We start from the raw sequence: 18,459 nt of genomic DNA on the forward strand, positions 1-18,459 counted from the left end.
TGCGCAGAGCTGGCGACGGGAAATTGGTAGGCACTTGACGTTTGATTCCTGGATTTACATGTCCCGTGCTAACCTGCAAGTTCCAAGCCTTGCGTGTCACGGCATATATGTCACAAGCCCACGTCGCAAACCCGTCTTTCTAGAAGCATATGAGCCGGCTGGGGCCAAGCTGAAGTCACACACGTAGAATGACCGACACTACAATCAAACGAGCCCTTCACATGCCGATTTTCCTGCGCTCGGGCCTCAGTTCCCGTACATCCTCGACGTGCCTCACACGGGCCTCCACCCGCGCGTAAGGGATTAGACGTGACACCGTTTGGGTGTCACGGAGTGCAATTCTGCAATCGTCCACCACCACCGAACTTGCCGCGGACCTTGCCGAAGCGTTTTGCAATATTTCCTAATCGATGGACTACCGCTACCAGACGAAATAGCCCCAAGTTGCAGGCTCTCGGCCCAAATCCCAGCACAGATAAACATATCGGGACTCATACGCGCCTCAACCGAAAGACCGTACGGAGCATATTTCCCATTACTCCACCAGAGATGGCCACACAGTTACCACAACCGACGCTAAAAACTCCTTAGCTCCACCACTGCGCCGCCACGTCCTCTGACACGCGCTCCAAGCTCTGCGTAGGCTGGGGCCGACTCCCGACCGCCCCCGAGGGGCTCGTCTGATCCCACAGCATTACGGGTATAGGCCGGCCATCCTGGTGCGGTGGTGACGTCACCGCCATGCCGTTGGCCGCCGCGGCCTTAGCTTGGCTTACTGCAGGCGCGAAGGCCGACAACATGGTCTGGCGGGTACCGTCCAGGGGCTCTTCGGTCCGGGCGACAGCTGTGACGGTGGCTGGCGGCCGCGGGGAAGGTTCTTGGGGCCCGGCTTGGATCGACGTGGGCATGCCGCTAACAACTTCTTGACGCAGTTCAGGGTCGGCCAGGGTTGCGGCTATCCTGGGGTCACGGGTGGCCATGTCGACTGGGTATGAGGTGCGGCAGGGTGGCTGTTCTTCCCGACGGAAAGGCAGACGGCTGCAGATGCGTTCACCCGGTTGTTCGGTTGGTCACCTTGCAGGAAAGGGCAAAGCGTCTTGCTGCGGTAAACCTCAAGTTTTCCCGCGCGGCGTTAACTTGTATAGCTGCTATGTTCAGCAATGGAACTTAGGGTTAAGGATGAGCTTCAAATTAGTTTTGCAAAGCGAATGACGAACGAGGCCAGTGGCAAGATCGTTCCAAGGGTCAAATATAAATCCTTCGTTGGACGAAAACCGGCGTGGCGCCTCGTCATGAGAAGCTGGCCTCAGGAACAAGGTACAACTGGAAAAAAGGCATCTGTCGGATATCCAGATACTTCTGCTACGGTTCCCTTGAGGTCCGATGAAGGCTGCGACGTCATGAGGCTGCTTGGGCAAGGTAGCGCAGCTAAGCCATGTGAAGCCACAGGTTGTTGGACCGAACACAAGGGTAGCCAGGGGGGGTTGTTCTAGGTAGTGTTTCATTTACACTCATATCGTACTACGGCAGGCATTAAAGGCTCTCATTATGGGAGTGGTTTGCATTCTCCGCGACGACTTTTTCCTGTGTGAGTTCGTTTGTTTCGCGGATTGTGAAATTGTGGGTTGGTATTTCGTGCGCTATGTCGACTGAGGCCTGCCCCAGAGCAAGGGGAGGTCGTCCTCTGCTTCCCATTTTCCTACCATTTTCGCACCAGGGAAATGGAGGGCGTGCACGTGTGGGTTGACGAGCATAACGCCGTGTTCAAACGCGATTGGCTCGCGTGCTAGTGTCTTCCGGAAGGCCGCGTGTTGAGCTCGTAATTTCCCATACCCGCCCGGGGTGGTTGGGCTGAATCGTTAGGCACCGCGGTTTTGACCGCGGGCTATACGTTGCGTAAGTGTTGCATTTGGAGAGGGATTCACCCTCGCGTGCCGCACTCCATCAGCTCGAATCGGCAGCATGCCGGCGTTTTACGCCTCAACGGATTCAATTGGCCCAACCCTTTCATTCCTTAAGACTCCATTTCCTCCTGCCTGCACGGCCGTCGTGGCGAAAACTGTTGGCCCTCATGGTTGCAACAATCCAAGCTCCTGCTTCGCAGATCCTTAAGAACAGCTGGAAGCTCGCAACTTGACGTCTTATGGCACCCTTCCAGGAGTTTGGGAAATCCACACGCCCAGCCCCTCAAAGCCCTACCCATCCCGGTGCCCCCACGGCTACAGGCTGCCCAACAGCAAGCACCCGATTCCCACCGAACCGCTCAATTTTTCACCACCACCCTCGAAAGTCTCCAGAAGCGCGTTGCCGCCGTGCTGTGGCAACGCTTTGATGCAGGGCTCAATCGTCGAAGATATTGTCAGCACCGCCGTGGCCCTTCACCTCCGCTGCCTGTGCCAGGATGTGCTCCGCCTTCTTACGCTCGTCCCCAATGTCGTACCTGTGTTGTTCGGGTTTTCATCACTCACCGCATTCACTCAGCGAGGCACTACCGTAGTTAAAGGCAACAGTACCAAGAGGGAAGCCAGGGCAGTGGCCGGGATGGTAAACATCGCACTCAATGCTTCAAGACTGTTGTCCCCCGAACACCACCGCCGGCGGCCCCCACTCATACATGAGTCATGTTACTACCCTCCCCCTACCCCGCCTCTGAAACCCCCTCCCCTCCCGACCCTACTGGGCACATGCTCACCTGCTGCTCCTGGATCGGGCGTTGGAGCGGCTACCCGCCATCTCCTCACCGCCTCGGCTGCCGAACGCGTCCTCCACCACCCGCCGTGGCGCGAACGCCAGGCCTTGCCGCTGAACCCGCGCCGCAAAGTCTAGAGTGTAGCCAGCTGGCAGCCCCATTGCCGCCGCGCCTGCCAGACGAGGAGTTCGGACAGTGGGATGGACGTCAGGTGCTAGGCGGCTGGGAAAGTGCGTATTGGGGGCCACACAAGCGGACTCACACACGTGGGACACGCACACACACGCACACACACACATCACATCAATGGATGGGTTGAGGTCATTGCATTCAGTGCAATTGCAATAGACCGACCGTGGACAGGCCGAAGCAACACCTCGTGACCATGAAAGGTTAACTGTAAATTGCACGCCGTCCTGCATCTAAACCTTCGTCGCACGAATGTTTTTCGTCGCTGCCCCGTGGCCAGCTCCGGAGCAACCTCCTCTCGATCCCGCCCTGCTCTCCTTGCTCGTCCTGTCCTGCCGCCCCTACTTCTTGCGCTTTCGACAAACTCGTCTTTTGTAAGGCCACCTGCCCCACAAGCTGCTCCACAATCACCCTTGTTCGCCAAGCTGATTGCGCCCCTGTACCCCGGCCACTGTACCTGACTGCGCATCCTGGACCTGCTGCCACTTGACTGTCGCGTCCATATCCCGCCGACGATCCTCGCCTCCGCCACCTCCCGCCGCACTGAGCCCCTGAGGGCCGCCCTCCTCTACCACCGGCCCAACCACCGGCTCGAAAGCCGCCGACACGGGATGCAGTACGTCCTTACCCAAGCCCCCGCCGCCTGCCGCAGCTGCCGACGGCCCCGTCTCCGGGCTTCCCGGTGCGGGGCCGGCTGCTGATGGACCCACCAGCTCCAGGGTGGGTATGCTGAGGAACGGATTGCTACCCACCACCACGTCACTGGGGTGCGGGGGGACTGCCAGGAGCTGCTGCTTGAAATTGAGGGTGGTCTTGGCGGCCTGTCGCCGGGTCTGACGAATGATCTGGGGCAGGATGATGGAGCAAGCGCAAACCCGGCAGGGGTAGGGTGGAGTTGCCGGGCCCAATAAGGCCATAAAGTGCGAGGCGGGTAACATTTTGCCAGGGAAGGCTACTGGTAACGGGCCAAGAAGGAGCTGCGCATGTCATTCCCGATACCGCCAAGGAAAGCTAAAGAAGGTTGCATCTGAACCGGACGTCCACGGCCGAATTACCTTCGTAAGGGTATCATTACGGTTTCCACACCAGCACCACAGCCGCCTCTCTTTCGCCCTCCGGGGTCCTAGACCAATACACTGGTGCATGAAACACCCTTAACCCACAATCCAAGCCCGCTGACCACCCCTCGCTTCCCCTCCAATTCTCACTTAGTTCTCCTCCATGTCCCTTATTCACCCCTGAAACCAACCTCGCTCTGCTTGACGGGGTCTTCTTCATGGCCGGGAAATGCGGGCGCCCGCACGTAGGTGTGCCGGTCTGGGAAGGCAGGCAGCCAGGATGGGATGTGCGCCGGGGGCTCCTCGCGTCGCTCCTCCCAGCTGGGTAGCGATCGGCCCGGGGCACGGACCGGGTACTCAGACGGCAGAGGGTGCACGAAGCCCTGGTCAAAGGACCCGGGACCCTGGGCGGGGTACCAGTCCAACAAAAACAGGAAGGGCCCAAGAGCGGAATAGGGAAGCAGAATAGCGATGGAGGACAGCTGCAAGCCCGACGCGAGACGTTGTGTAGGGCAGGGTGGTTTCAGTGCTTTGCGGTGGTTGCAGGGAATCGGGAGTAGGAATCAACACGCAGGGTCGTGTAGCCCTACGCTCCAGACCGGCAGGGTTGGTGGTGCAGTAATTTGTACATATTCCCGATAAGTGCAACCATGGAGGAGTGAGGTGCATGGATATATATGGTGACATGGTTTCCGTTGCCTCGTGCCCCATGGTACTTACCCCATGGCGGAAACAGTCTTTGGGCTTACCTGCTCAGCAAGCCAGGTTTCAAGGTATTTTCTCAAGTCGTCCATGGATGTACCCATGTCTGATAATGCTAAATTCAAATCGCATATGTTGAAGTCAGTGCGATGTGCCGTTTCCGCATAGGAATGGGCTGCTGTGCAAACTTCTTGTATGTACTTAATCATGAGCTCAGCAAGTACTTCTATAGCAGACTCCTGTGCTGCCTCAAACCCGGTCAGCTCAGCCATTTGTGCCGCCACGACCCTAGCTATACACCGAGAATACTCCTCAGCCATGTTGCAAGGTTAGGCTTAATGATGTATGCTGCGATCGTTGTACTGTACACCAATCCTTGTTATCCGTGTGGGTTAGGTGGCTTGCAGTTATCCATATGTAGGCTTATTCTTTGAGCACAGTTCTCGCAACGTACGAGGGCCCTTTACGCGAAAACTTTAAAGAACTTTTGCTTTCATTTACTCTATTAAACAAAAATCTTATCGCATGGGCGATTCGTTGCGCCAGGTGTGAGAATCTTCAACTTAATATTAGTATTCCGCCAAGTGGAAACACCCTGTAAAGAAGACCAAGCTGATGATGGGTCCATGTAATAATGTATTACATGCGCAGCAGGTACCGTACATCGCACCCTTGCAACGCGCAAACACCGCAGCCCTGACGCGTCACTGGAATCCAGCAGTACGGAGGGCCGAGGTATAGAGTACATCCTGAGCATCCTCGGAGAAGTTCTCATAGCTCTCCACCCGGCAAATCACCACGTCGTGATCGCCTTATGTGTTGCAGAAGTTTCAAAGGGGGCCATACGTGTGAAGTCCGACGATTCTTGTCAGGGGCTTACCTCCACGGCACTTCTGCCAACATCTACCAATAACTTGGCATATGCCTACCTATATCGTCCCACTGTTCATACTTACCGCATGGCAAGAAGTCTGACACTACCTCGAGCTCCATGACGCTAACAGCATCTGCAGGCGGACAGTTTTATTGGGTAGTTCACCTAACTTCTATCCCATGAAGTTGTGCGTACAGTACCCCGGAGCCTCACCTTCCAAAGTCATAATGCCATAGCGTTCCTGGAGGCGAAACCCTGCCGTCTGTATGGCAGCGTGCTTATCGATGTCCCGTGCGCTGGTCTTGCCAAGTAGGTGAAACAAAGATATATGGCGTGATCCCAGGACCTACGCAAGCGGCGCAGCTGATGGTAACACGAGATTGTAACCTCCGGTTGGGCAACCCCCGTGCGCGTCGGCGAACAATAAACTTCTGCACCTGCAGCACGCCCCGCCGATGAGCCTTCATATTTGCATAGCTGGCAGTTCCGAGATATAATCCAATTGCGAAACATCGGTCGGGCTTTATTGCTATTGGCGAGGCGTACGTGAGCAGGTTCAGCGTTCCACGGCCACCTGAAGAGGCCGTGCCTTGAGTCGCCAAACTGTAAACTGGCTGGCTAAATTTGGTATAAAGTGGGGCGCTTTGATCTACAGCCGCTCGGGCTATTCTTGTCGGCTTACGTTCATGGCTTGGGAAGCTTTTGGTGAACCGAAGGCCATGCATCTTATTACCACTAAACAGAAGTGCAAATTTAATTGCCTTTTTAAACTCCTGGTTATGTGAACGCGAATTCGGCTGTGACAAAGCATGGCACAGCACGCCGAACTGGAAGTACGGAAATAGCTGCGTATGGAGGGTGTAGACTCTGTTCAGCAGCCCCAATCACTTTTATAGACCAATCCAAAGGGGCGCGACCTCTCAAAACAGTGCTGTGAAGTCACTCTGGTAAACGCCACAATGAGGAGCTGCGAGGAGTCATGTCCCCACAGGCTGAATATGCAGATCTACATGACGCATTAGACTTCACGACTGCATCCTCTCTCCAAATAGTGATGCGCTACAAGACACTGGCACAGGTAGCTACTAAGGCTGTAGTTTGCAGCATGTATGGGAGGAGGGTTTGCCAGCGATTCCCGCACACGGCGCGGTACCTAACCCTAAACGGTGGCGTTCAGGGCCCCGACGGTGGCGTGTGTGCTCCAGCAGAGGTCAGGGTGAATAACCTGGGAAGCAAAGGTTGTGTTTGCTGTGGCATCACGCAGATTGTAGGGCTTTGCCGGCGGAATCTCTCGCCTCGTTCAACGTGGCACATGCTGCGTTCTCGTAAAATAAGTGCCAGCTATTACGCACCTTTGGCTGGCTCACGCATCGCGGTATTTCCGGAAGCTTGTGTCTGCGTGTGTGTGTGGTCTGCGTGTATGACTTTGGACCGCACCTAAGGATTTCTCCTGTGTCACGTCACGACTTGCCGTCGCTCCGTGCACATCGCAATAACTGTCTTACGGGGACAAGGGTTTCAGCATTTTTCAACTAAAAAACGATGGGAGGAAACGGAAGATGCAATGCTGGCACAAACAGCTACTTGGAGAGATGGCATGAGAGCTCACTGCCGCAATCATTTCTTAGGTAACACTATTGCATCCATTGTGGTGCATCGAACCGTGGATCAGCCGTACGAGTTCGTTGCCTTTGGGAGCCGTTAACCACAATAGGCAAAGTGCATCGATGCAGAGACTCAAGCCGCAGCTCTTACATATTCAATAATTGAAAATTATGAGTGCGCGCGCTCCAAAGCTTCTGGGTGAAAGGGCTGCATGTCGATTCCGATTGTGTACAACATCCATGCGGCAACTTTGCGACCGGTTGGGAGGATGCAAACACACAAATTAGATAGGAAAGTATAACTACTTATTCGATTGGTTGATTTTGTTTAGGAAAACCTCTCAACGGCGCCTCGAAGTACTGCCGACGCTGAGGCAGAAACTCTGCCTGCCTTTGCGCTCACGTTGCCGCAAATATGTACCACTCAAACACTGTGGATGTGATTACCCTACAGTCTTTGCTGATTGTATCCTGAACACAGCAGCTTGCGCGTGGACCAGCATTAAAGGTTTTTATAGCTTTTTGAAGCATGCCTCCAAAGAAAAAGGAAGATGCCAAGAAGAAGGATGCGAAGGAGGAAACGAAAAACGAGGTTGAGGAGGAGCGGGAGCTAGTGGAAAAGGAGCTGGTTATTGGCTACCTGCGGTCTAAGCTGAACAGGTAAATAATTGTAGCTATCTGCGCATGCCGCTTGCGTTGGGGCGGGACGCATGCCATGGTCTATATGTGCATTTAGCGACTTGACCTGAAACGTCCCATATTTCATCATTTATAGAATATTCGCACTAGAATTTTACAGAGATTGTGCGGCTGGTTCGGCCGCATTCTTGAAGGGCTCATGGGTGGTGCAGAGCCCGACGACAGCCCTTGTACATGTGCGTTGGGGGCGCAACAGCAAGAGCTGCATCCAGAGGCAGTTTTTGCTAGTGATGCCACTGCCAGCCTTGAAATCGAGGGCCCTCGGGGCTTATCGCGCTGTCCAGCACCCCTTGGTAGCCGCCGAAACCTGGGAGCGGAACCACACCGGCCACCTTCTCCAGCACACATACACACATACACATGGCTCGGGGGAATCCATGGTTACCTGAGACGGGATTTAATACGGCACCCTGAGTGACCGGACACGGTTGTACGGGACTCCTTCCTACTCCCACCCGGCGGGGCAGTTACCCGGACCCAGAGCGGGGAAGGGTTGCAGAGAGGGGATGCAAGGGAAGCCGTCGCAAAGGCTGTGGCTCGCATCGGCTCACGGCTCCCCCACCTGGTCACTTCCTGCCGCATCCGCCGGCAGTCGCATGTCGCATGGCACAATCTATCTGCTAGCCAGGCACCCGGCTGTCTTAACCACGACCACCAGAATTTCACATCTTCCGGGCTCCCCTCCTCCACCGTCGTCGGAAAATACAGTCCGGAGAGTCGGCTGGTTGTCAAACGTATTCCGTAGTCCTCACCACTCACCTCCGCCATTGGCCTCCGCCGTTTTGAGGTTGAGACTGGTGCCACCTGGTCACTCCGCACCGGGTCTGGCGAGGTGAAGCACTCCAACAGATGGGTCGCCCTTCCCTGGTACCTGCTGCTCTTCCTTGCCGCACATACCCTCCCCACCAAGGGGCCCAGTAGCCCTTGAACACCGTATTTGACCTCCATGTGCCGCCATGAGCTCTCCAGAGCCACCGGCCTGTCTGTCTGTCTGTCGTTCTGCCTTCTTGACTTCCCTCCGCCCTGGGCGGGTGGGCACTAGTTCACCTCCCTCCCCCGCCATCATCACCCCATTGCAATCCATCCATCCTCGTTTGCATCCCCTCCCCCCCCTCCCCCTCCCCCTCCCTTCCTGGCCCCACCCCGCCGGACCCCCTCAGGTACCAGGAGCACGGTGACCGGCTGCAAGTGGACGTGCTCAAGCTGACGGATGAGCTGGAGACACAGAAACTCAATCTCAGAGACATCAACGAGTTCCTCACGAATGAACTCAAGGTGGGAGGATTTATCGTTGCGACTTGGGGGAGGTTGAGTCTTTGTGGGAGTGCAGGGGAGTGGGGGGACCCGGGGCGTCACGCTGTTAGGTGAGGTGAGGTGAGGTGAGGTGGGCGCGAAACCCTGTCTCGCGGCCCCAACCTTTTCACCGCTCACCCCTAATATTTTCCGGAAGACTCCTCCTCCCTTGCATGTAATTGATTGTTGTTTAGTGCATCCGTTCCGGGGCATACAGGCTGGTGAACTGATGCTCCTCAGCCCCGGAATGTCGTCATCTCGCCTCGTCACCTCCCTCTTTCTCTCCCTCCTTTCTCTAAAGCTTGGACATTACCCGGCACTTGATGCCATTAGAAAATTTGCATCGCATTTCCTCCCTCCCTCCCTCCTTCCTTCCCACGCCTTCCTTACCCTTTTTCCGGACACCCCCCCCTTCCAGGCCCGCTCCGCCACCACTTCAGCTCTGGAGGCCAAGTTGGCCGAGCTGAACACCCTGATGGAGGAAGTGCGCAAGAGTCATGAGGTGGGCGGGGAAGGGGGAGAAAGAGCGGTTGGGGGGGGGGGAAGACTTGGTGAGATAAGGCGGGCACGTTGGATTGGACCTCTGTGCACAACGGGTGTACATGTTGTCAGGCATGCAACATACGGTAACGCCGCTGCCGTGAAATGTGTCCCGTGGGAAGAACACAGCCAAGCTTTAGGCCCCCTGCCACCTGCAACCCCCTGCCTTGCCCCCTCTCCCGCTCCCGGCTCGGTCCCATTCCACCTCTGGTCTGTTGTTCGGCCTCGTAAGTTGACGCGGTTTGCCTAGGGTTCTTCCACTGCTGAGGGTTTCCGGTGTTGCCCCCGCTTCCCTCCCCCCTCGTCCCCCTACTTCGAAAAGCCCGTCGCATCTCAGCCCACCATCCCCTGGCCCATCCCCGAACCGCTCTCCCGCACTCCCAGGCCGCCCTGTCCAAGTTGCGAGCTGACAAGGACCGGGATATTGAGAGACTGGAAGCCATCGTCAGGGAGCACGAGCGCAAGGCCCGAATCACTCAGGACTTCCTGGACCGAAAGGAGGCCATGGAGACGGAGCTGCAGGTACGGCAGGATTGTACGGCACGAGCTTACAACTTCAGCGACAGCATTCAGGTTGCTTACAAATGTGTCTAGGTTTCTTGGCGGTTCCATTTACGCACGTGCACGTGCATCCCTACTCCTTGGGGACGTCCTAGGGTTTCCACCGCCTCAGCCGCTTAGTCGTAATGCGACGCAACGGTTTCGCGTGGCCGCCGCAAACCCGCCCCAACCGTGCCACCTTTCTCAACTCAATACTACCGGATACAGAACCTCAAGGAGACGTTGGCTCGGAAGACCAAGGAGTTCGAGCAGCAGATGACGTGAGTGAGCGACGCGGGGGGTCTTAAGACTGTATGTGTATATGAGTGTTTGTTTTGGGGGAATGGGTCGGAAGCGGCCCAATGGGCGAGGTGGTTATTGATAATGCCCAAGACTTCGGTTGCCACATAGCGGTGTGTGTGTATGTGTGGTGTTGGCAGTCTGGTGCAGTTTGCTTTCGCGTGAACGTGGTTGGCTGTCAAACAAAACACCCTCACCTCATTGCTCACCTTCTCACCATCTCGTCCTCTCCGCAGGGATATGGACCGGCAGCACATTCAGGACCGGGAGAAGTGGAAGCGGGAGATGGCGCAAAAGATCAAGGAGACAAAGCTGCAGGTAGGCGCAGTGTCAGCCGCCAGCGTCGACCTGCTTTGAACCCGCCCGCACGGAAACTAACCTTTGCCATCCAGCCGCCGCTCCTCCTCCTCTTCACGCGCTGTGCTACCTTCCTACTCTCCCTCCTTACAGACAGCGAAAGCTATCTTTCGCTGACAGTCGTCGTGTGACTGTTTACTCTTTCTTTCTTCCCGCACTGTCATCTTCGCGGTAGGCCCAGGCAAACACGTCTCTCCACTCCCTTTCACCCGTCCCCACCTCCACCCAGATGATGAAGCTAACGGACAATCAGCTGGAGATGACCACCAAACGCACGATCATGGAGAATGAGCAGATGTCCATAGAGCTCAGCTACCAGTCCCGACAGACAGAAAAACTGCTCAACAAAAACTCGAAGTGAGCCGGGGAGAGCCATAGCTGTGGTGTGATGGTGGCGGCGTCTGGTGGCGGGAGGTTGGGGTGAAGGTAGAGTTGAAGGTGGTTTTGCCAGCGTACACCTGCCGCCGACTGTTGACGTCCCGTTCCCTTGCAGCCTGGTCTCGGTCCGGCAGCTCCCGCCCTCACCGTCTACTGCCCCCCCTCACCCTCCACACCCCTCCAACAGGCTGACTGAGGAGAACGCGGAGCTCCGGCGCCAGTTGGAGTTGTCGAAGCAGACCGAGGAGGAGCTGGCTCGCAGGAACAACCTGTACCAGAAGACCATCAAGACACTGGTGGGGCCGGAGGGCGACTGCGAGGGAAGGGGAGGCAGCACATCCTGGCTCGTTGGCTTTCGTACTTAAATGCCGCACTCCATTTTCCTTTTTCATCTGCGCCTCGTATGTTTTCCTTCTCCGCCTCCGTTACAATCCCTAGAGCAGGTTAAGGGGTTGATACAGAACGCCAAAACCCAGAATTCCAAAGCTGCACGCGATCCCTCCGCCTCCTGCCTGCTCCTCTCCTCAGCTGGGCAAGCTCCAAGAGCAGGGCTACGCGGCCGCTGAGAACGACCAGGTGGTTGGGGCTCTGGACCAGCGGCTAGCGGACCTAGCCCAACACCTGCACCTGGCGCAGCTACAACTGGAGGAAAAGACCGCAGAGGTGGACAAGGCAAGTAGATGAAAGGGGGTTGGCGAACGGTAGGCTTCGTTGCCTCTACCGCCTCACCTTGGGTTTGTACTAATGTGTACTGATTATGCTGCATCGATATGCACTTTCCTTCTGTGTTCCAGCTGCGCGAGCAGCTTGACACCAAGACGGCCGAGGCGGCGGCGGTATCGGCGTCGTACGACGAGACTGCCAAGTTTTTGTTACAGTGCATGGCCGACGTGCGCGAGAAGGTCGTAACGGTGGTTCGTGAGGAGAGGGTGCTAGCACCTGAGGGCTCCAGTGATAGCGCCGGGGGAGGCAGCGGCAGCGGCGGCGGCGGGGGGCCCCAATCTGTGGCGGATATAACGGTACTGCCAGGTAGGTGGGATGAGAGATATGGGAGTGAATGGTGGGGGCTGGAAGGCATACACGGAAGATTGCTCCCGCCAAAGGAAATTAGGTAGGTGGGCGGAGATACGATACAGTACGGGATTCATAGCAAGATTGGTTGGGCTGGAAGCCCCTTACGGGCCAGGCCGCATATAAGGCAGCGCGACAAGATGGGAAAGCATGCTGGCTCCGGGTCATGCCTGGCCTCTGTGGCCATTTTCCCCAATCGCAGATACCGGATCCTAGAAGTCTTTGGATTTTGAAACCTTCCCTGTCAGATCTAACGTGTTATCTCAAAACCTTTGGGTAAGCAAATTTGCAACCCGCCCCTCACTTAACCCTGACAAGATTTGTGATGAATTGAAAATTAAATATATCAGAACCGCGCAATAACTCTCCTCGAACGTTTATAGGCCGCTTGGAGGAGCTTAGCTTGGAGCAGCGGGAGCGCGTTCTTGCCTGGCTGCTCGAACGGCTGCACGTGTATACAGTCAACAGGGGGCTGACGGGGCCTGGACTGGGCCTGGGATTTGCGTCCGAGCCTTTCGCCGCTGCAGCCGCCGGCATTGCCGCGGCGGGAAGTGGCTTAGTTGGCGCTGTCCCCGCGGGCGCTGGCGGGGCCAGCTCTGCCGCCGCAGCTGCAGCCGCCGTGGTTGCCGGCCGCGGCGGTGGCGAGGCATCAAGCACAGGTGTCACACTACCGCCTATTCCGTCGTTTAACCGGCGACAATATGCCAGCCACGCGCATGGGCCCCTGTCGCAGAGTTCTCCCATGCCGCTGTCTGCGGGCGCGATCGGTATGGCGGTGGCGGGGGAGTGGGGACCAGGCAGTGGCAGTGTCGGAGGCGGCGGGCTAGCTGCAGCGCGGCTGCCGCGGGCACCTACTCGGGAGTTGGATGTCACTGGGGTGCAGGGCGCTGGCCTTGTCAGTATGTCGGCAATTGGCGGTATATTGGAGGCTGCTACCAGCAGTGTTGTCGGCGGCGGTTTGGTTGCCGGCGGGGCTTTCAGCACGTCTGCAAACGATGTGATTCACCAGCAGACGGGTAGCGTGGGCGTGTTTGGGCCTGGTGGGACAGATGTTGATGAAGCGCTCGCTAAAGTGCTCAGTGAAGTACGACCGTGGGGAAAGAGAGCGCAGGAACAAGCCTTGACCACCACAAAGCATACAGGTACTTTTTTGCGTAGAGGACAAGGTAAAGCAACGGTGAAAGGGTGAAATGGAATATATCTTCTGTATGTTTGAATTTTTTTCAGTTTAACATGTATCTGTTAGGTATAGAGACGGTGGACGAACGTGGCCAAAAATGTCTTTTACAGTGTAAAAAATTTTGTATCACCGTCTGATACTCGGCAAAATTGTGAACCAGGCTCAGTTTGGTGACACTGAAGTCATGTAATAAATGTCGGGTGGCCCGGATCCGGCGCCTGCTCCAATCAGCTCACATACTTCGTCACAGCTGGACATGAGCGCAGCAGAACGTTACATCGTGTAACCCTTCCTGACCGTAACCGAGTAGGGCAAAGTAGGAATGTTTCTTCCCAAGGACGTCCACCTACAATCCGACGGAGGAGCACTGAACCTGCACGTTGCCCAATTCGGCAACCCAAGTGCATCTTAAAAAATACTGAGCTTGCACGCACCAAACCAACGTCACCACAAACGGGAAGCTGATGAAAGATTCACCACGAGGAGGGTCACCGGCGGCAAACACCGCCGGTGAATTAACCCCACTGGAAGGTGAACCATACAGCAGACCCACCATGCGCCGTAACATGCCTGCCCTAGGTGATCCTGAACACCAGCGCCGAAAGCCTACCATGACATTTGACACTGCCGCGCGCCCTAGGTGAATGCAAACGCCCGGTGTTATACCCAGCTATGTGCCCACCCGAAAAGCACTCATACAAGACAACGGCCAGTCAAACGACGGCCGTCGCCTTCTACCTGCCTCGTGAATTGTCGATTCACCCTAAGCCCCTCCAGAGAGAGCGTCCAGTCGCAGCGGAATCTCAAAAGGCTAGGCTAGGCCAGCCGCCGCAGCAACAGCGTGCCAAGAGCTGTCTCAGAACGCAGCATTCGCTGGCACTAGTACAGGGGCAACCATGCAAATGATTTACTGGGCCGGCTTGTCTGCAGGCTTGTCAGCCGTCTTGGGCTTCTCGCCAGTGATGTACATGCCAGTCTCCTCCTGCAGAGCCGTGAACTGCTTGTTCAACGACGCAGCCGCATTGATCCAGAGCACGATGATCACGCACAGGATAGCGCCGAGGTAAGGCGTCGAAGCCGCCAGGGAGCCCAGGCCGATAATCATGAACTGCTGGATAAGAGCACCGCCAGACTTGCCCAGGGGGTTGCAGATGACATCAATAGCAGCCTTGCCCTTGGTCTTCACCTCATCATCCAGGGGAATGTAAGCCATCTCCTTGCAAGGGTCAAACAGCGAGTACTTGGACGACTTAGAGAACACGTTCTGGGCGGCACCGACCAGCACGGCAGCGTACAGGGGCGTCATGCCGAAGCCCGCCAGCGTAGGCTTCACAGCATCACCGGCCAGCACAAGCGTGAAGAACAGCAGGCCAGTGATCAGCAGCATGATAGGGGTGATCAGAGCAGCAACGCCCCAGCCAAACTGCTTGAAGATCCAGCGCGACAAGATCATCATGGTGAAGGTCACGGTACCGGTGGCAGTCGAGAACTCGCCCATGAACGAGGAATAGTCGTTGGGGTTGGGGAACTGGGCCTTCAACTTGCCCTTCCAGGTAACCTCCACCAGGTTAATAGAGATACCATAAGCAACCACCAGCGTCGCCATGTCGCGAATGTATGACGACTGAGCAAGGAACTTGAAGGACTCGCCCACGCTCATCTTGGCCTTGTTCTTCTTCTTCTTGCCCTCGCGCAGGGTCTTGATCTTTGGCACTACCAGGCGCTGCAGCGCGAAGTAAATTCCGGAGATAAGCAGGCCACCAATGACGACCATGCCCATCAGACCGTTCAGCGACACGCCCCAGCCATCGACGCCTGGTGGAAGGTTGGCCCGAACCTGTACCCAAAACACAAGGAATCAACAGTTTAGGAAACATTCGAGTGTTGGACTAACCAGTTCTAATTCAGGTATTTCGGCTGATCGGCAAGATACAAAATTTCAGACTTCTCATGTAAACAATTAATCCCACCTGAGAGAAGTACTTCACAGCCTGGCCAGAGAAGATCAGAGCGATGTTGGCACCCAAACCGAACAGGGGGTAGAACTGCGAGGCCTCCTCAACGGTGGTGATCTGGTTGGCGAAACCCCAAAAGAGCACGGATACCACGACGGAGCCCCACAGCTCAGCCATCACATAGAACAGGCAGAAGGTCCAGTTGCGCAGAATAGCGATAGGGCCAGCAAAGCGGGGACCGGCAGTCTCCAGGAGGTTCTGGCAGAACTCTGCAAAATAGGTGCAACAAATACAAACATAAGTTACCGCTCATTGCTGTTGAATTATATACTTGTTTCAGGAAACAGAATATTTCAAAAACATTACTGATATGCATGTCTAGGGGGGCAGAAATCTTACCTGTAGGGTGCAGGGCATCGCGCATCGGGTACAGGATAGCAGCGAAAGAGCCAAAGAAAGCGATGAACGGGATGATACAGGTGTAGAACAGAGCCTCGCTGGTCAGGCGGTTGGACAACTGCAGAGGGAACACATAGTAGTGTCAGCTACAGAAAGGAATAAGAATCATTGAAATACAGCCCAACGATTACAGGCAGACAGTTTAATAACAACTGACTTGTACCTACCCACGAGTACAGAACAGTGAAGCCAATGGCCATGGGCAAGTTCACCCAAGTCTTCAGGAAGGGGATGATCTCGGCGCCCGAGCCCGGAGCCGTCACAACCAGCACGTCCTGCAAGTTTCAGATGCAATTATCATGATCCTTGTCATGTGGGTAAAGCAATTGCTGGTAGTCACAACGCTAGGCTAAATTTTGTTTTGTGATTGCGGACTCAGAACTTGCGCTTACCTTGGTGTCACGAAGGATAGTGTAGTTGAAAAGGATGCAGAAGAACATCGCACCCAGAGGCAGAATCTTTGCCCATGTCAAGGGCTCGAAGCCAAGGAACTTCTTAGGCTCAGGCGCAGGTGCGTCCGAGGCGGCGGCCTGGGGTGCAGGCGCCAGGACCTTCTTCTCCACAGGCTTGGGAGCGAATGGCCGCCTAGACAGCTCGCTCAAACCACCCTGCACGTTACATGTCAAGAACTGAGCTACATGGTAAGGCTGGAGACGAGCAGCCGCTCCAACTTCTGAACAATCAACTTGATTGGCGCGCACCTTAGGAGTGACGCGCGCTCCGGCAGCAAGGGAGACGCGTGGCGCCACTGCTGGAACAGTGAGCTTAGCCTGACGCTGAAGCTTAATTCCGCCCATCAGGGGCTTGCTGGCGAGGAGCGACGCCATGTGTACCGGGCGCTGAAAACGTGATCGACACCGAACTTATGCTAGGGTCCTGTGACCCAGCGGTAGCGATGTAATCAAGATTACAAACACCCGCTTATTTATAGTCCTTGTAATAGTAGACCTTTGTTTCAACCGGGTGGCAAAAGGTCACCGAAACGTTGGCCGCTCCAGGGGGGCGGACACGCTTCCGCCGCACATGCATATCATAACACACAAACATACTACTCCAATCACCATAAATTCATGGCTTGATCTTTTATTAGAATTCTTTGTAAGTTAACGAAAGGGATGTCATGTAGCTGTTGCAAAACCTTGCAGGACTGAAGTATTTAAAGAGCCGTGTATTCGTGACAACAAGTACAGACATTCGGTACGTTTTCTTCACTTGCTTTGTTTTGGCTTGTATCACCTAGGTTACACAGTTCAAGAATTTAGTAGCACGGCTTGCAAATACGTGTGTGATACCGTTGCGTCGCAGTGCTCGAGTGGTTAAGGTAAGATCTGGGTAAGCAAATCTTTAATAAAGACAAAGCTTACTGCTGTGAATTCATGCTCAGCTTACTGCCGGGAAAGGGCTTTGCGTATCCTCTGGATTAAACAACGATTAAACTTCTGATGTAACCCAAATTATGTTTTACGTTTTCACGTGGAACTCAAAGGCGGATACGAAGATGATGTCTCGCCCTCTAGGCACCCATTTGTACAGGTACACTAGGAAAGGTTACTGCTGACTCCTCATGGACGGTCCAAATCTAACGCTAAAGTTAGTTTACCGCAATGTCTGATCCTAACTTACAGTCTAACCATAATCATCAAAGCTAAAGGTCTTCAGTGCACCCTGGTACTCTGTACTCCTGAAAACTGAATTTCATGTCAAGAGTTACCGGTCATTTACACGACAGGACACATTATACGAATAAGGCACTGTCAGCGCAGCACTTGCGCGCGTATTGTTGTCATTTGAATCATATGGGGTTTCGGATGGGGGCCTTCCGAATGCAATAAATGCACCCAGGCCCTGAGGTCCCAGGGCACAGTTCTGCTCTGTTGGCCCTACCAACGGCACGCCGCACGCGGGTTTCAGCAGCTTCGATGCATGAAAACAATTCCAGAGCCAAGCTGACAATGCCATCCCTCCACGTCTGATTGCGTCGACAAGATCCTCGAGCCTGCGACTCCACGGCAATGTGTGTCCTCCTGTTTCTCGCCTACGCAGAGCGGAAGGGAGAGGGTAGCAGATAATGTGTGGTGACTGTATGGTTGGCAGACATTAGTTGTGGGGACGATGGGTATCCCGGACGACTCAAGAAGCACATTGGTGCAAACCTTCTCCCCATCTTTTTCCAGCCCTCCCTCCTCGCGTTCTCCCCAAACGCCCTGACACCAGAGCCTTACCCCCTTAGCCCAAAGCCCAGTCCCACCCCAGCCCAGTACCAACCACCAAACCCAATTACGTAGAGTCCCTAGTCCAGGTTGGCACTCGTCTCCCGCAGCTTGCGGTAGAGCGTCTGGCAGCAGTGGTGATAGTGGCAGCGGTGATAATGCTGGCGGCAGTAGCATGAACCAAAGGTTGCCATGCCCTAAAGGGGAACTAAAGGGTATTAGTAGTGGTGCGCGTCATAAAAACTGCATCTCGCAAAGGCCGCGACAACATCCTGACGCGAATGGCAGGCATCCCTAGGAAATGCACCAGCACTCAGTGCACGACCGTTCCTGAAGGTTTATATAACCGCTTCTTGCGCGT

At 55.4% G+C, this 18,459-nt stretch overlaps 4 protein-coding genes across 4 annotated transcripts; 1 reads left to right on the top strand and 3 right to left on the bottom strand.

Annotated features, from left to right (window-relative positions):
• Positions 1-2,340: 2,340 nt before the first annotated feature.
• VOLCADRAFT_116371 (uncharacterized protein) lies at positions 2,341-4,958 on the bottom strand (the record flags this gene model as incomplete). The annotated part of the gene is made up of 6 exons (XM_002947402.1): positions 2,341-2,440; positions 2,693-2,861; positions 3,336-3,444; positions 3,589-3,723; positions 4,128-4,340; positions 4,686-4,958. 6 exons carry the CDS (start codon positions 4,956-4,958, stop codon positions 2,341-2,343), a joined length of 999 nt encoding a protein of 332 aa, XP_002947448.1.
• A 308-nt stretch (positions 4,959-5,266) lies between these two features.
• On the bottom strand, positions 5,267-6,260 carry VOLCADRAFT_120449 (uncharacterized protein). Its single transcript, XM_002947403.1, has 4 exons — positions 5,950-6,260; positions 5,726-5,858; positions 5,595-5,645; positions 5,267-5,449 (listed from the first exon to the last, which is right to left on the bottom strand). The coding sequence occupies exons 1-4, from the start codon at positions 6,235-6,237 to the stop codon at positions 5,343-5,345; spliced, it is 579 nt and encodes a 192-aa protein (XP_002947449.1). The 5' UTR covers positions 6,238-6,260; the 3' UTR covers positions 5,267-5,342.
• Positions 6,261-7,645: 1,385 nt separating this feature from the next.
• Positions 7,646-13,602, top strand: VOLCADRAFT_103408 (uncharacterized protein; the record flags this gene model as incomplete). Its single annotated transcript, XM_002947269.1, has 11 exons — positions 7,646-7,776; positions 8,976-9,090; positions 9,527-9,610; positions 10,033-10,170; positions 10,417-10,469; positions 10,725-10,806; positions 11,075-11,202; positions 11,411-11,519; positions 11,752-11,886; positions 12,018-12,252; positions 12,678-13,602. 11 exons carry the CDS (start codon positions 7,646-7,648, stop codon positions 13,481-13,483), a joined length of 2,016 nt encoding a protein of 671 aa, XP_002947315.1. The 3' UTR covers positions 13,484-13,602.
• VOLCADRAFT_79605 (uncharacterized protein) lies at positions 13,563-16,817 on the bottom strand. Its single transcript, XM_002947404.1, has 6 exons — positions 16,590-16,817; positions 16,281-16,496; positions 16,056-16,163; positions 15,829-15,946; positions 15,445-15,698; positions 13,563-15,311 (listed from the first exon to the last, which is right to left on the bottom strand). Exons 1-6 carry the CDS (start codon positions 16,713-16,715, stop codon positions 14,382-14,384), a joined length of 1,752 nt encoding a protein of 583 aa, XP_002947450.1. The 5' UTR covers positions 16,716-16,817; the 3' UTR covers positions 13,563-14,381.
• Between the last annotated feature and the right edge of the window lie 1,642 nt (positions 16,818-18,459).

This window comes from Volvox carteri (assembly GCF_000143455.1).
Source record: "Volvox carteri f. nagariensis unplaced genomic scaffold VOLCAscaffold_6, whole genome shotgun sequence".
Taxonomy (NCBI): Eukaryota; Viridiplantae; Chlorophyta; class Chlorophyceae; order Chlamydomonadales; family Volvocaceae; genus Volvox; species Volvox carteri.

Coding starts and splice junctions, on each gene's coding strand:
- VOLCADRAFT_79605 (XM_002947404.1), bottom strand. CDS start 16,715: ATGGCGTCGCTCCTCGCCAGCAAGCCCCTGATGGGCGGAATTAAGCTT. Junction 15,699..15,828: donor CGATGCCCTGCACCCTACAG/GTAAGATTTCTG, acceptor CCTATTTTGCAG/AGTTCTGCCAGAACCTCCTG. Junction 15,312..15,444: donor CTGTGAAGTACTTCTCTCAG/GTGGGATTAATT, acceptor TTTTGGGTACAG/GTTCGGGCCAACCTTCCACC.
- VOLCADRAFT_120449 (XM_002947403.1), bottom strand. CDS start 6,237: ATGCATGGCCTTCGGTTCACCAAAAGCTTCCCAAGCCATGAACGTAAG. Junction 5,859..5,949: donor ATCGGCGGGGCGTGCTGCAG/GTGCAGAAGTTT, acceptor CCGCTTGCGTAG/GTCCTGGGATCACGCCATAT. Junction 5,450..5,594: donor GTCAGACTTCTTGCCATGCG/GTAAGTATGAAC, acceptor GCAACACATAAG/GCGATCACGACGTGGTGATT.